General features: G+C 39.9%; 1 protein-coding gene across 7 annotated transcripts in view; it reads left to right on the top strand.

Annotated features, from left to right (window-relative positions):
• PARD3 (par-3 family cell polarity regulator) overlaps positions 1–16182 on the top strand; it is an 823338-nt gene that overhangs the window by 779113 nt on the left and 28043 nt on the right. For all 7 annotated transcript variants that reach the window (XM_081109711.1, XM_081109709.1, XM_081109710.1 and 4 more), the window contains one exon: positions 14114–14234. In XM_081109711.1, coding sequence (XP_080965837.1) covers positions 14114–14234 — 121 coding nt within the window. The remainder of the gene's footprint in view (positions 1–14113; positions 14235–16182) is intronic.

The raw sequence follows: 16182 nt of genomic DNA, 5'->3' as shown, positions 1-16182 counted from the left end.
AATAAATTAAACCCCCCCCCCAGAAAAAAAACAAAAAAACCCTCTCTAATATTAACAAAAGAACATGGTAATCATTTTCATTTTATCATTAAAATCTATCAGGTTTTGTAATTTAATTTTCACTGTTTTTTTATTTCAAATTTTTATAATGTATTCCTGATTTTTGCTCTTCTTTTAGTTTTTCAAGATTTTCACCTGTAATATTAAATTCCTTTTCTTCTTTATTCAGACACCCAAATGTATATTTTTGTTTGAAGCACAGACTTTAACTGTGAGTCACAACTGGCTAACCTTTATATTCCCAGTGGTATTATTGAAGAAATAGTAAAATGCATAAACTTTCTTCAGCTCTAACCTATTAGAATATCTTATATATCCTTGCCATTTATTAAACAGTTCATGAAAATCACACACTATAAGCATTAACCCCAAATTATAACTGCTTCTCGCATTGTTAAAAAAGACGACAGATGCAGTTTCTTATAGGCAGTAACATTTAATTTTCAAGAATTTAGCCCTGGCCAGTGTGGCTCAGTTGGTTGGGTGTCAGCCTGTGCACCAAAGGGTTGCTAGTTCAATTCCAGGTTGCAGACTCAGTTCCTGGTGGGGGGCATGCAGCAGGCAGCTGATCAAATGTTATGCTCTCACATCGATGTTTCTCTCTCTCTCTCTCTCTCCCCCTCTCTCCCTTCTTCTCTCTGTAAATATCAATAAAAATAAATTTTAAAAAAGAATGCCCTTAAATTCATCGGGATACCTGGAAAACATTTTCTCTCTCATCATTTATTCATATAAAGCTACACAGGCTAGCCAGCTAGCAATTTGGGAAGACAGAGGCACAGAAAACTCTGCTTCTGTACCTGTCCTCCTTCAGGGGCCTGCAGAAGTTCAGTCTGGATTTTCCCACTATCTTGGGTTTTGAGCTCTAACATTCACTCTCACAATATTCAAAAGTCATTTGTTTAAAAATTTTTATTAGAATACAGTTTCTGAAACAACTTTGATAATTAGTTTTGTAATGATAGTTTTTTAAAGCTTGCTAAGTAATATTACTTTTGTGCCATCTTAAGCCAATGCCTCATTGGAGGTGTGACTGCAATAGATTTATAATCTTTTTGGTTAGAAACTGACTTGGACTATTTCTGTGAGATTTTGTAGTCAGGAAAAGCCACCACAGGCTCATAACAGAATGTTTTTTTTGAGTGTGTTTGTTGTTGCTTCCTGAAAGTATGTATGTCTGTGCACATATACATGTTCTTTGTAGCTGAAGTAATTCCCCTCAAAAAAGTAAAGCTAAATTTGTCTCACTCCTGCCTGAGACCAATGACAGGCTAGTAAGGAAGAATGATGATATTATTCAAAAAATGGGTAAGGGTTGCATTCCTGAGATTTTCCTGCTGATAAAATGATGGCCCTGTTACTGAATGACCACGGAGGGACTAGGTGAGATCGAGTCCTGAGTCTTCCTGAAGGAGACAGGCGACCATCCCGGTTACTTATCACATCAGAAGCAATGCAGTATTAACGGTGTGGAGACTATCTTTTTAACCCAGAACATAGCTGCATGTTTTTAATTTGTGATGATTTATCACACTGAAATTGGTGTGAAATGGACAACAAATCTTGGGTGTCAGAATCTGAAAATGAATTTTATCAGCTGAGGAACGTGAGTGCCTTTGGGATTTGTGTAAGTTTCTCATAATTCTTTTCCTAGTATAAATGATGAGTAAAACTGTGAAAATAAACTGACAATGGCATATTTCCTAAGTAGCTAATTTCACATGTATACAAACACATAAATATAGCATTTAGCTTCAGTTTAGACTTTGTCTATAATTCAAGGTAGTTTGTACATATCCAAAGAAATATTTGTCTAAAAACTTTAAAGTAAATATGAATACCATTTGTTGTAGTTCAAACATGTCTATAGAAAAATGCAAACATTGTAACAAGGTTTTTACTAACTTTTGTTTTTCACTGTTCAAACTTGAAAGAGAATTTATACCTCTATACCAATATAAAAATGCTAAGATTGATGAAAAAGCTGCCCTAGTTAGAAACTAACTTTGCATGCATAATTAATTTGAGCATCACATTCCTACTTCACAAGCAGAAGAGAAATTGAATTCAGGTGTTTAGTGAACATATGGGGGATTTACTGTGAATTTATGACCTGTGGTTTGAGTGTAAAACCCCAAGAAACTTGCTGATAAAACTTAATGAAGCTTGTGCAGAGGAGCTATTTTTATTTGTACTTTGGTAATTGATACATTTCTTGGTTTAACCTTCCCACTCCTTCCCCGTATTGCTCATAAATCTTCTAGTTTGAGCCATCCATAGTAGAAAGCCCCAGTCTAAGCCAGGCTACTCTAATGCTTAACTAATCTGAAAGTTCAGTTTGCTTTTTCACAGCATTTGAGTCTATTTCTTCTTTCTGTTTTAATTTAGCAATTTATGCTTCCTTGCCTGAATAGGTGACAGGAGGCAAACCCATGCACTCTCGGGGGAAGTACTCCAGGTTCTTCCAAGAGAAGCAAAAGCTTTCTCAGGGAGGGTGACATCACTTCACTCTGTTTTAAGTAAGCAAAGATGAAGTCACAATGTAGCTCACTAAAACAATTTAGGCGACAAATTCGTTACCATTTAGCGGTTTTTCTCCCCAAGAATAAGCACATGTTCAGAGAGAGGAACCTGTCACACACCCAGGATTTTACAAAAAATGCTACTGATTTGAGTGCCAGGAACAAAAACATGTTGCAAGTACTCCATTTTACCGTACAGTTATAATGTCTTTAAATGAGAAACCTGTGTTCGCTCACTAATTTATAGCAATTACAAACTCAGTTCTGACATCTGTGGATTTTAACTCTTTGGTGATTATAGGATCAGGAATACTTTATGGAACTGCTCATCAGTATAGGAGAGCATCTCAGTGAGGAGCGTGTTGTTTACCTATAGTCTCTGAATGGTGTCAGTTCCTGGGGGTTGTGCTGGAATCACGTTTTAGTTCAGTGACATTCTGCTCCCAATGCTTTAGTCATCCCTGTTCAAGAACTTGTTTGTATCCACTTTATCATGCTGACAATCTGTCTGTTTTGAAAGGATTACAACTCTGCACATCCATGCATGACATCACAGTGAAACGTTGCTTAATGATCTGAGACATTTTTGGTCGTTGCTGGCTGCCTGTTTCTAAAGCTAGGTGACAGGCCTGTCCTACATGTTTTCCTGGTGTCACTTTTTTGCCTAATCCAGTCCTGGTGTCTGTTTTAAGTGATATCTATGAATTAGCTGAATTTTAGATTTTTCATTGGCCTAAATAAAGGGACTGAGTGTTTTCTCTTTCTTAGGATGCAAGAAGAATTAGTAATTGGACAAGGAAGGGAAAGGTACTCTAATTTTTTTTCAATGAAAATCTTTCAAAAAGAATAGTAATCTTAGGGTGGAATGTTTACATAATGTGCTGAATCTTTAGTCTTCCATTTGTGTAATTACCAAGGAAGTCAATAAAGAGATATCTTTACTTCAAATAAGTGACTAAAAAACCATGGGAACCTCCTGTGCAGGTTTGCATCATTACCTAAATGCATCATCAAGGCGCGGAGAAGTCACAGTCCTTGAGTGTAAATGGAGTCCTTGGAGCTTTAGTATACTGCCTTCTCTTTTCTGAGAGTGCTGGGATAGACTGTACTGATGTTCAGAAGTCTTGATTGGGAATCCCAGAGCCTCTGCGACCGTAGGACTGTGACGCTCTGGCAAGCGGAGGAGAAAGAGCTCCTTAAGCAGCGAAGTTGGCAGTTAGCAGAATTCTAGCATTGTCCCTCCGGGCTGTGTGGGAATACCTGAGTGAGTAAGAGAAATACAATAGGAAAAAGCATCAAGTGTGGAGATTCATTGTTTCCAAGATCTCACGATATAATTCGGAAATTTATTTTTGTATTTTTTAATTGGGAAAAGAATAATGCCCTTTTGTATCCCCAGTAATTGGATGCCAATTGCCGGTGTAAAATTCACTAGCATTTGGAATAGAATTTTGTACTTAGGTCCAAAAATAAATTACTTGGGCTGAGAATTACATCTCAAAAATGAAAAGGCTAAAGATATAAGCTGATATGGTTACCCCAAATCTTTACTGTGTACCAATTTTTTGTAAATTGGGGGTTTGGAGGACATCTGTTAATGCCTGGACCCTTGGCAAAATAAGTAAAATCAGTTTTAAAACCAAACTAAGTTTTGTAGACTCTGAGAGAGCAGGGCTTCGGATGGTTAACTGGGCTCAAATTTTAAAAAAAACAGAGCCCAGCAGCCATTTCTGCATAAGGACCTTTCATGCAAACTGCTCTTCAGGGAGAAGCCTGCACTGAACTGCCTGACTGCACTGTGTTTCTGCTAGCTCAGCTAGCTGGTATAGAGGAGGTCCTGGAATTGCATTTCAACCAATAGGACTGAGGCTTTCTCCATCCAATCAGAGCTGTGCAGCTATATCTCCATCAACATTATCACTGATCAATCAGGATAGTGCCTTTTGGACCACTCAAACTGCCAGGATTTAGAGTCCTCAGTTGCATGAAGACAGACCAGTCAGGGACACAGAAGTGGGGACTTCTGTCTGTATAAGCCAGCTCCCCTCTGGCTCTGAGAGCATATTTTCCTTTTCCACTGAAAACTTAGGACTGTATTTCCCTGGGTGAGCTGAAACACCAAAGACCGCCTCACTGGAGCAGGGCAGTGCAGGCCAGAATAGAACAGCACAGTGCAGTGCAAGGCAGAGCAGAGCTGTCAACCCAAGAAGGTTGTTTTGGGTTGAATAAAGTTCCTTCTTCACTGCACCCCAAATGGTGAATTCCTGTTGGCACTAAATTGGCGCCTATGTTTAATAGACAGTTTTAACCAGGAATATATCTCCTTTGAGATTCTAGCAGGTTACCAGTCTCTGCCAGGAGTGAGCCCTTGAGTTCAGTTTTACCTAATGACCTGGTTGGCAGGTCTAGTTTCACCACACGCTGGGAAAACATCCACATTTCTGCTTTGGTCTCATGAAGGCTAATTTTCAGAGATCACAGAACCAGAGTGGTGTGTTTTAGGTGAAGTGATTGGGAGATTAACAAAAGGAGTCACCGCTACATGAAATACAGTTCATTCTTGTACTATTATTTATTAATCATTGTATTATTTTCTATGCAAACTGTAAACCTACTTTTGCCCCTCCCTGTATTTACTTTGTGCAGTTTTTCTCTGAGACCAGAACTTTGGCATAACTAACTATATAAATGACAGTGGTAAAATTTATTCTTCAAATATGGTTCCTCTCACTTATTCCGTTCTCGCCAACATGCTTTTGCAACAGGTAAAATTTGGTTGCAACTGTGGGTAGGGCATAGGTCTGTGTGCTTCTAGACTACTTTCTTTCATGTAATATGTATAACTCCCTAACATTTCTTAAAGCGATGTGGTGGTAGTAGTGTAATGTAGTGTAGTGGGGATGTACGTGTGTATTCAAGGGAGGAAGGTGTAGGGAGTTTGATATCTTTTGTTGTAATGAAACACAAGAGAGCAGACTCACCTTGCCATTGCATTTTAAACCCCTATTTGTGTCACATCCCCTGACATCCTATTAGCCAAGTCAAGTCACATTGCTGACATTGGCATCAATGGCTACAGTTTTCTTTTCTTTCTTTTTTTAAATTATATAACATGACCATGTGCCAGGTATGATTTATTTACTTTTTGTTATGGTAAACTTTCTTTTAGAGCACTTTTAGATTTACAGAAAATCAGTGAAGATAAAACAAAGTTCTCAAATGCCCTATACCCGGCTACCCCTGTTAACATCTTACATTAGTAGGGCATCTTTGTTACAGTTAGTGAACCGATGATGACATGTTCTTATTAAGTCCATATTTTAGCCATTCAAATAGGTATATAGTGGCATCTCATTTTTGTTTCATTTTGTAATTCCATAATGACAAATAGTGTTAAACATTTTTTCATACTTATCTGTCATCTATATGTCTTCTTTGACGAAATTTCTGCTCAGATCTTGGCAAAATTGTACTGCCAATTGGGAAGACAGCCTTTTGAGGACATCTTGGTTGCTTCTAAGTTTTAGTAATTGCAAATAAAGCTGCAGGTTGGCATGCAGGTTGGGCTTTTGTCCATTGTTTTATTTTATTTTATTTTTTATTGATTAAGTTATTACATATGTGTCCTTATCCCCACGTTACCCCCTACCCCCCATTCATGCCCGCACCCCCCTGTTGTCTGTGTAATGGGTACAGTTTTCTATTGCTACATAACAAACTAACAGATTCTTAGCAGCTTAAAACACTCGTTAATTATATCTGTGTCTGTGGGTCTGGAGTCTGGCAACAGCTTAGCTGAATCCTCTGCTCAAAGTCTCATCCAGTGCATTCAGGGTGTCAGCCAGGCTGGGTTCTCACCTGGAGGCCCCAGGAGGCAGCAATGTTCCTTCTCCTGAAGCTGTTGGCAGCATTCTGTTTTATGCAGCTGTGAGATCCATGGCAGCTTTCATCTTCAAGGCCAGAAAAGACAGAGATGGACTATTAAGATGGACACTGTTCTTATATAAGCACAGCAATGTGATCATGTATATTCCTTGACCTTTGTTGCATTTCACTGCATAGAAGCAAGTCACAGGCTGCCCACACTCAAGGGTGGGGCTTTGCACAAAGGTGTGAATAGCAAGAGGTGGAAATCATGCATCCCCACCTTACAGTCTGTCCATCACAAATATTTGCTGAACAATTTTCCCTGCCACAGGGATGCGACATACAAAATATATACATGTTAAGTGGTTGTGATAAAGGTATAAAAATTTAAGAAAGAGAAACATACATGTAAGTTCTATAAAACTGTTAAACAGTATTCGGGTCAGAGGACACTTACTAGTATTATTGACGAATTGAAAAGAACAGGAAGGAAGCCTTAGGAAAGGCTTTAAGGAAGTGGAATTTGATGTCTTAGATTTACTAGTAGAATTGTAAAAATGGAAAGAAAAAGGAGAGGTTATTACAGAAAGATATGAACAGATTTATCTTACCCTTTTCTTTGGTAATTTCTCTTCTCTTATTATAGAGATTATAATTATCTCCCCCTAGGAGCACCATCGAAAGCCTGCCAAGATTTATTACCTCCCTCTGTTTCCCTCCCCCTTTTTTTCTTCCATGGGAAGGAGAGTGTATTCTAAGATGGTACCTCCCTTTTAAAAAAAATGAGTGGCTGTTTTCCCTTCCATTGAATTCTGGATCTTAAAGCTATGCCCTCTAGTTCAATTTTTCAGATTTCCTTTCCCTAATTAAAAATGTATATTTGAAAGTACTTTTACTCAGAGAAACTAAGATGGCGGCATAGATAAACACCGGGAAATTGCTGCCTCCCACAACAATTGAAAAATACAAAACGGACATCATCCAGAACTACAGGAAGGCTGGCTGAGTGTAAATTCTACAACTAGAAGGAAAGAAAAGCACACTGAGAGCCAGAGGAGCTGCGGAAGTAAAGTGCAGAGGTACGGGGGCTCGCATGCGCGGAAAGGGGCTGGCACCTGAGGACGCGGCTTCTTTTTGAATTCGGAGGGAGTCACAAGCTCCCGACGGCTCTGAACTCCGGTTCCGGGAAGTCTCTGGGGACCCAGGACTCATACTGGGAGAAACTGGACTGTCTGGCAGCAGGCGAACTTGAGGGCGGCTTTCCCTCAGAGGTGCTTGCAGCCATTACCGGGACACTGAGACCCGCGACTCCTTAGGGCAGGGCTAAGGATCCACCATAGCTGCTTGCTCCGCCCTTTGATTCCTTGAGACCCCGCCCCACCCAGGCTGTGGCAGAGGCTTTTGCATATGAATGCCCCAGCCCTTTGCAACCTGATAATTACCTAACTGCAGCCAGGCCAGACAGACCCAGAACTTCCAAGAGAAGGCCCAAGGCCCCACAGCGGCTTGCATTGCTTCACAGCTGAGCCTCATCAGGGCACCTCCAAACTCCAAAAAAGGAAGGAGAATCTGCAGTTCTCTTCGTAGCTCCTGCTGTGTAACCTCAGGCAGAGGCTAAATTAGCACCTCCTTAGATCCAAGAGCCACTGTACCCAGTGGTCATAGGTGGACCATTCAGATCACAACTCCTCAGATCCATAAGGGACACACTCAGGGTGAAGTCTCAGTGAGCACCAAAACCCCATTGAAGCAAGTATTGCCCCAGTAGGGTGTCTCCAGCACAGAAGTTCTCCCACTGCAGACACAGCTGATTCTCACTGCCAGTTGGTCTGGAGGTCAATTCCTCCCAGTGATCCTACAACAACCAAGGCATAACTGCAACAAGACTGTGCACAAAGCCCACAAGGGGGTGCACCAAGAGTGTCCACCTCAGGTAACTGGGGAGGCTGAGACACTGGGCCCTACAGGACACCTAACACACAAAGCCACTCTATCAACACAGGGAAGCAGCCAAAATGCGGAGACAAAGAAACAGGTCACAAATGGCAGAAATGGAGGAAAGCAAACAACTGGATATAGAGTTCAAGGCCACGTTTATAAGGTTTTTCAAGAATTTTATGGAAACCGCCGATAAATTTAGTGAGTCCCTCAATAAGTATAGCGAGACCCTGGAGGACATGAAAAAGGACCAACTAGAAATTAAGCATACACTGACTGAAATAATGAATAATTTACAGAGATCCAACAGCAGACAAGAGGATCCCAAGAATCAAGTCAAAGATTTGAAATACAAAGAAACAAAAAATACCCAACCGAAAAAGAAAAAAGAAAAGAGATTCCAAAAGTATGAAGATACTGTAAGGAGCCTCTGGGACAACTTCAAGCGTACCAACATCAGAATTATAGGGGTACCAGAAGAAGAGAGAGGGCAAGATATTGAAAACCTATTTGAAGAAATAATGACAGAAAACTTCCCCTACCTGGTGAAAGAAATAGACTAACAAGTCCAGGAAGCGCAGAGAACCCCAAACAAAAGGAATCCAAAGAGGACCACACCAAGACACATCATAATTAAAATGCCAAAAGCAAAAGACAAAGAGAGAATTTTTAAAGCAGCAAGAGAAAGACAGTCAGTTACCTACAAGGGAGTACCCATCCGACTGTCAGCTGATTTCTCAACAGAAACCATGCAGGCCAGAAGAGAGTGGCAAGAAATATTCAAAGAGATGAATAGCAAGAACCTGCAACCAAGATTACTTTATCCAGCAAAGCTATCATTCAGAATGGAAGGTCAGATAAAGAGCTTCACGGATAAGAAAAAGCTAAAGGAGTTCATCACCACCAAACCAGCATTATATGAAATGCTGAAAGGTATCCTTTAAGAAGAGGAAGAAGAAAAAGGAACTCTTACCATTGCCACAGCATGGATGGAACTGGAGAGCGGATAAATACCACATGATCTCACTCATTTGTGGAATATGATGAACAACATAAACTGATGAACAAGGACTGATCCAGAGATGGAGAGGCATTGATTGGACTGTCGGGCCTTGGAGGGAAGGTAGGGGAGGGTCGGGGTAAGGGGGAAAGATCAACCAAAGGACTTACATGCAAGCATATAGGCCTAACCAATGGACACGGACAACGGGGGCGGGGGGTGGGTGAGGGCATGAGTTGGGGGGGGAGGGTAGAGGTTAATGTGGGGACAAGGACACATATGTAATATCTTAATCAATAAAAAATATATTAAAAAAAAGAAAGAAAGTACTTTTACTCCATAAAGAATTAGTCACATCACAAACTCCTCTCTCTCAGCACATACAGGTCTGAAAAGATAGGCCAGAACTCAAGCCTGCAGGGCAGTCAGTGTAATCAGGATTTGACAGATCAGAGGGAGCAGGCACTTTACAAGAGACAAGACTATACTACAATGCCCATTGTTTTAACATTTGTTTTTTGGGACTGTGACTAGGGGACCACTGGCCTTGTCTTGATACAGTAAAAGTAAATAGCCTAGAAAAGCAACTATCAAGTCAGCAGCAGCTGCAGAATATAAAGTAGAAGTTGCAAGATAGTACACAACAGACATTTTTGGGGTGGGGGCTTATCTAGGATCTTAAAAAAAGCCAACATTTAAAATTTGGGGCGAAAATTGTAGTTCTGACTTTTTTGAAAAAAAATTAGGACCCATCACCAGACCTATATCCCTTCAGGGCAGCAACTTACTAGAACCAAGTAAGAGCCTCCCCTCTAGACCAAGCATATTACTCAAATTTGTCACAGAATACACGTTGGTGCTTCCAATGAGGTCTCCTTCACTCTTTAGTTAATGACCCGCAAGCATTGGAATTTGTCCCGACTATGAAGACTGTGGGCATTGTTTTCAAAGTATTCACCACATAGCACCTGCAGTGCGTTTGAACATAAGCAGATTCCTGGGCCCTGCACAGGACTTACTGAGTCAGAAAATATCCAGGGCAATCTCAGTCAGTCAGCATTTTTTAACAAGCACTCGGGACGGCTCTCATGTATAATGTGCGTACGTGAGGACCGCTGCCATAAATTTTTTCCCATTCACTCTTCCTAAAGAGATGCTTGGATTGCCATCTGTGGAGCACAGATACAGGACCGGTACCATGGCTGCAGTTAGCAGGAATTGGTACATTCAGCCCCTTTTGTGAAGTACATTGCAGTAGGCAAATCTGAAGGTTCTAAAGCCTAGTACACTGTGTGGTCTGCCTCTGACTGGAGAGGACACATCCCATGATAATTACGGCTGGGAAAACTTAGAGTTCCATATATTTCAGGGTGTTGACATGCATGCCAGGTTAGGAATCTCCAGAGTGTGTGATCCAGTGTATCCTTTCTTAACTAAGACTGTTCTGAACCAAAACTAACCCTCTTTATTTAGCTAACAGATAGGGTGTCCCAAAAAATACATACACACATTTTGAATAATTATAAAAGCAGTGTTAATTAAAAGACATTTTATTTTCAAAATTGAGCTATCACCTGTTAAAGTATGTATTTATTTTTGGGACATGTATGTGTGTGTGTGTGTGTGTGTGTGTGTGTGTGTAAAATTAAGTTTTAGTTGGGCTATAAGTACCAATTATAAGGGGAAACTAACTGTTTAGTATTGGACTCTACTGTCTTACTGTCCTCACCCTTCCTTTCTGTTAACTATTATTAAGTTACTAGAGGCCTGGTGCATGAAATTCGTACGCAGGTAGGGTCCCTAGGCCCAGCCTGGGATCAGGGCCAATTGGGGCCTCCTGGCTGGCGGCCGGGGCCTCACTTCCCCTGCTGCCAGCTGCCGGCTGGGGCCTTCCTTCGTTCCGTGCTGCCCCCTCGTAGTCAGCACATGTCAAACTCCCGTCTCCCAGTTGAACTCCCAAGTGGACAATTTGCATATTAGGCTTTTATATATATAGATGATTTATTGACTCCTCATTGAGTTTTATTGTCTCACTCACCCATCAGATTGACTCAGGTGGTATATTTATTCTACTCTTCTCAAAAATATAATGAGCAACTTTAAGTTGTCAATGAACCCAAATATAAGTTTGGGTTGGGTAGCCATCAGTACTAATGAAAATTTAAAATTTCCTTTGGCTTTCTTGGCAGAAGAGCTAACCGAGAACATTAGAAGTCTAAGTATGAATTATTGAATCATTATAGATGAGGCTGAGAAACAGAAGTGAGCAGCTGCAATGGTTTCATCGCTTGAAGCCAGGATTTTACCTTCAGATGCCAATGTTATTCCCCAAGGATGCTGAATGGCCTTCCAGTCTTTGGAAGTCCTCATCAATCATGAAAACCATTGCAGCCTGCTTTCTAATTTCAACCCTTAGAGGGGGGCTTTCCTAGTGTTAGGCAAGTTGGTTGGCATTCTCTAGGGCATAGGAGAAAAGGAAAAGAATGTGCAACAATGGTCTCACCAGCTGCTCAGATTCAGAAATAAGAGTGAGGTGACTTCCAGAACTCATCTAATACTATGAAAAACACTGAAGTTGCCAGAATTTCAAATGAAGAATACTGGGTCAATTCGTGTTGGGAGATACACTTTCAATTATTTGCAAATAGTTAGAAGTCAATTTTCATCAATGGTGTGGACTTCATGAACCTAATAATTATTGGATTAAAGCTATCTGTGCTACATGAAAATAATAGAGAAATATTTCTAGTTATATTTGTCGGTCAAGCCTCCTATGAAAGCTATGAAGTATGCCCAGAACAGAAAAAGGTACAGCTGGAAAGATGGCAATGAGATTAATGAATGTTCACTTTTCTATCTCTTTGTCTGTGAGTGTAATGATTCTCATGCCTACACCATCACAGTTTCACAGAGAGAAACTGGGCATCACATTGGGAAGACAGTACTGAGAATTTATCTGTTCAAACAAATGTTTTAAAAGCCAATAGGAAAAGTAATCTGCCTGGCTCAAGAGTGTGGAGTTCAAGTTTTAAAGCTGTACATAAATATGGGCTGAAGCCTCATGTTGTCAAGTAGCACATTTTACAGACCTACTCACCTTTAATGTTCTCAGGCTAATCAATTCAAAAGGTTTGTCAGAAGAAAAACAACCTTTTATTGACTGGGAAAATAACCAAATTGAACATATTAGCAAGATATTCCAGAAGCTCTAATGAAATTGACGAAAACATAAAGGTGATAGGGATCAACCCAGTAGATTAAATGGTGACAGACTATCTTGTATTCATGGAAGATGTTAATACTTTGGTCCTATACATGAACATTTTCAATTTCAGATTTTTAAGCCTTTGCAGTTCTTCAAAATATGTGGAATTATACAAAACATGTTGGTTTGAGAATTGTATGTACTCTACCGTAACAGACTTTTATTTTTCCAAGCTACCTCATAAATTTCATCACTCAGGAGTGTGTGCAGCCAAAGGAACTCAGTAACACACTGAGTATCCAGGGCAACCTGTTTTCAGTGAAGAGACTTCATCTTCCTAATAACTTACCGCTTACCATTCTGCTAGCAGTTTGAAGGGTAAATGTGATAAATACAGGACTTGGTCCTTATCCTTAACAGGTCTGAAGTCTTGTTGGGGAGACAGTATATTCCTAGTGTGCTTGAATAGCTTTTCTGGTAGGATGCAACATAGTGCTCAGGGAATGGAATAAACCAAAAGTGGCAGGAGGTGTAAGATTGATTTACTTTTGGTCATCTCTATTACTCTTTCAAAATACTGTTTTTAAAATTTGTATGGCTTTGTAAAGGAGGGGTTTTGGAATACAATATGTGTTTTTCTAAGTGAGACATGGCACAGTGGGATGGGGACTAGACTCTAGAATCCAGAAAAATCTGGATTCTTGTCTTACTTTCAATACTGGGCAGCTGGGAGGCTTCTAAAAAGTTACTTGTCTTCTTTGAATGACAGTTTCTACATTGGTATGTGTGTATGTGTAGGGGTGTAATACTGCCTTCTGAGCCTATGTTATAAGCATTTGTGAGAATAAAGTCAAATTCATTGCTATAAAAAAGAAGGCAACATCATTATGAACTAATTGATCACATCAAGCTAGCACCTGAAGTTACTTTTAAAAATGCTTTTCATTTATGCTCTGAGAGTTGCATTTTGTGCATAGACCTCTGATACTGCATAAGTAGGAACTTTATATAATGGCATTATGAAATGATACTGTAAGACTACATTGTATGGTATTATCTCACTTGATTTTTAACAGCATGATATTTAGAGCAAAAAAAAATGGTTATTATGTTCACTTCATATATTTAAAGAAACTGCAACTTAGCAGCATTAAGTTCCTTAGTCTAAGAAGGTGGATGGGCTAGGAATGGACCCTGATATTTCTGACTTTTAAAGCAATATTTTCTCCAAAAAGTTTTTCTGTGGACACCTTGCCAGATTACAGAAAGGAAATGAGGTTTTACATTCCTGTGAAAAGGAATGTCTAAAAATACTATTCTCCCTCTTGAATATTTGTCTGAAATAACTTCAATAAGTCTTAATCAAAATGAAAATATATTTCAAATGCCCAGATACTATTTTTAAAATTCACTTCCTCTTAAATAGTGTCATCTGCCAGCAAGATGCCCTTTTTTCCAGTAACTGCAAGGCACAGATTGTATTTGTGAAGGGTTTTCATTGTTGCCCTTTCTCTCTTTTAGCAACAGGTCAACTACTAGCAACCATGATCGGATACAGCGTCTACGACAGGAGTTCCAGCAAGCAAAGCAGGATGAAGATGTAGAAGATCGGCGACGCACTTACAGCTTTGAACAACCCTGGGTGAGTATTTGGTTCTTTGGCACAATGGATAGTCCTGCAACTTTCTGCAATAAAAGCCACTAAACTATGACCTCAGTCTTTTGTGAAGCGAGACAAGATGGAGCCAAATTCCTTTGACTTTTAACATATCGACCTTCCCCTCATTTCCATGTGGGTTTCATCATTGCTAATTTCATTTTACATCTCATTGCACCATCTGTCCATTGCACAATAGCTTACATTTGCCTTATGACAAGGCATAGCAAAACTATTCTTGGTCTCAATTATACATTTTTTAAGTTCAGGAAATGTTTTTCTATACATATTTTCCTCAGAATCAGAGACAGAATAAATTAGCTCAACGCATGCCTGTAGTGTACTTACTATATGAAAGTACAGTGTTTAGTCATTCTTATTTCTTTATTCTTCCATGGCCTCTTTGTGTATTTGCTGAATCCCTCTCATTTATCTGCTTCTATCCTGTTCTAATTCATCCTCCACACGACCACCAGAGTGATCTTTCTAAAGTAAAACTTTGAATGGCCTCTCAGTGCCCACAAGACACAGTGTGGCATGCTAATAAACCCTCTTCAGTCTTGCCCCAGACTTGGGCTCCCATCTTGTGTTTTGCTTTAGTGACAATGGGAATGGGAGGTATTGGAGCAGACTTGGGGGTTCAAGATTATGGAAATGTTGAGGAATATCTTTGGAAGCTTGATGAAGAGTTAATTGGGGGTGAAGAAATTGTCTGCTTGAGGCAAGAAAATCTAGCTGAGGGTATTAGTAAGGTTCCATCAACATAGTAATGTGACCATAACCAACAATGCTTAGAGGACTAGGAATAGAAAACAAAACAATTTTTTAGATTAATTCTGTGAAGGAGATTGGCAAGACAGACTTGGCAGAAAGTCGAGGCAGGCACTCTAGAACTCTGGTGAGGATGCATCATCCAGTCTGGGTAGGTTGGTAAGTATAGCTCAAGGAAGGATTACCTTGATTGCCTAGGAGGAAGCAAGAATGGACAGCAGGTAAGGAGTCATAAAACCTAGGAGGCTATTGTCAAGATAATCCGTTATTGGGAGTCCAGAATCTTGGAGGTGGCCCAATTCTGGGTGATGTTGAGGTCCAAGATGTGCCATCCATGCATGTGAGTTCCTGAAGTACAGTAGATATTAGGGTCAAAAAAGTTAATGAGTTCAATTCAAAGTGTTGGAAATATCATTACAGTCGATATTTTTGAGAAGGGGGGGGGGGCAGAAAGAATGGTGGTAGGAAAGATTTGAAGTAAAAAAGAAAATGATTCTGTTTTGTTTGGGGAAGGATAAATGACCCAGCTAACACAGAACTGAGAGATTGGTGATATAGAGAAGAGAGAAAAGTAGAAATATAGTGGGAGCCTTTAATGTGAGATTGAAGGTTTGAAGAAGAATGGACAGAACAGTCTTCCACTAAGCAGGTGACCTGGTTCTCCAGGTGTCAGTTTTCTTATTTGTAGACCCAGACAGAGCATTAGAGTAGGTGACTGGGTGTCTGTTATTAAATAAACCCTTTGTTTGAATGAAAACTTTGTTTGAGAGGAAACTGAGTGTGTAAAGTAAAGAAGATGGAAGTAGAGCTTCTCCAAGTGTGGTCCACAGACCAGCACCTTCCCTGATGCTGGGAGCTTGTTAGAAATATACCTTCCTATTCTGCCTCAGATCTACTAGATCTGAACCTCTATAGGTGCGGCCCAGGAATCTGTATTTTAACAAGCTCTCCAAGTCCTTCTGAAACATGTTTAACTTTGAGAAGCACTACTGTAGAGTTTATATCATCTCTCTTTTGTCCTAAAACCCAACACCTTCAATATGCTCTTACACAAGGCCAGAGAGCTATAAAGGTTTTTTTTTTTTTATCATGGGATTTAGTGATCAAATTGGAGTTGGTGGAAGATGAATTTTGTGAATGCAAGGACAAGACCAAACAATGG

Source organism: Myotis nattereri (genome assembly GCF_964212035.1).
Source record: "Myotis nattereri genome assembly, chromosome: 1".
In the NCBI taxonomy this organism is placed as follows: Eukaryota; Metazoa; Chordata; class Mammalia; order Chiroptera; family Vespertilionidae; genus Myotis; species Myotis nattereri.
The sequence above is the reverse complement of the archived record's forward strand: the minus strand, read 5'-3'. Positions and strand labels throughout refer to the sequence as shown.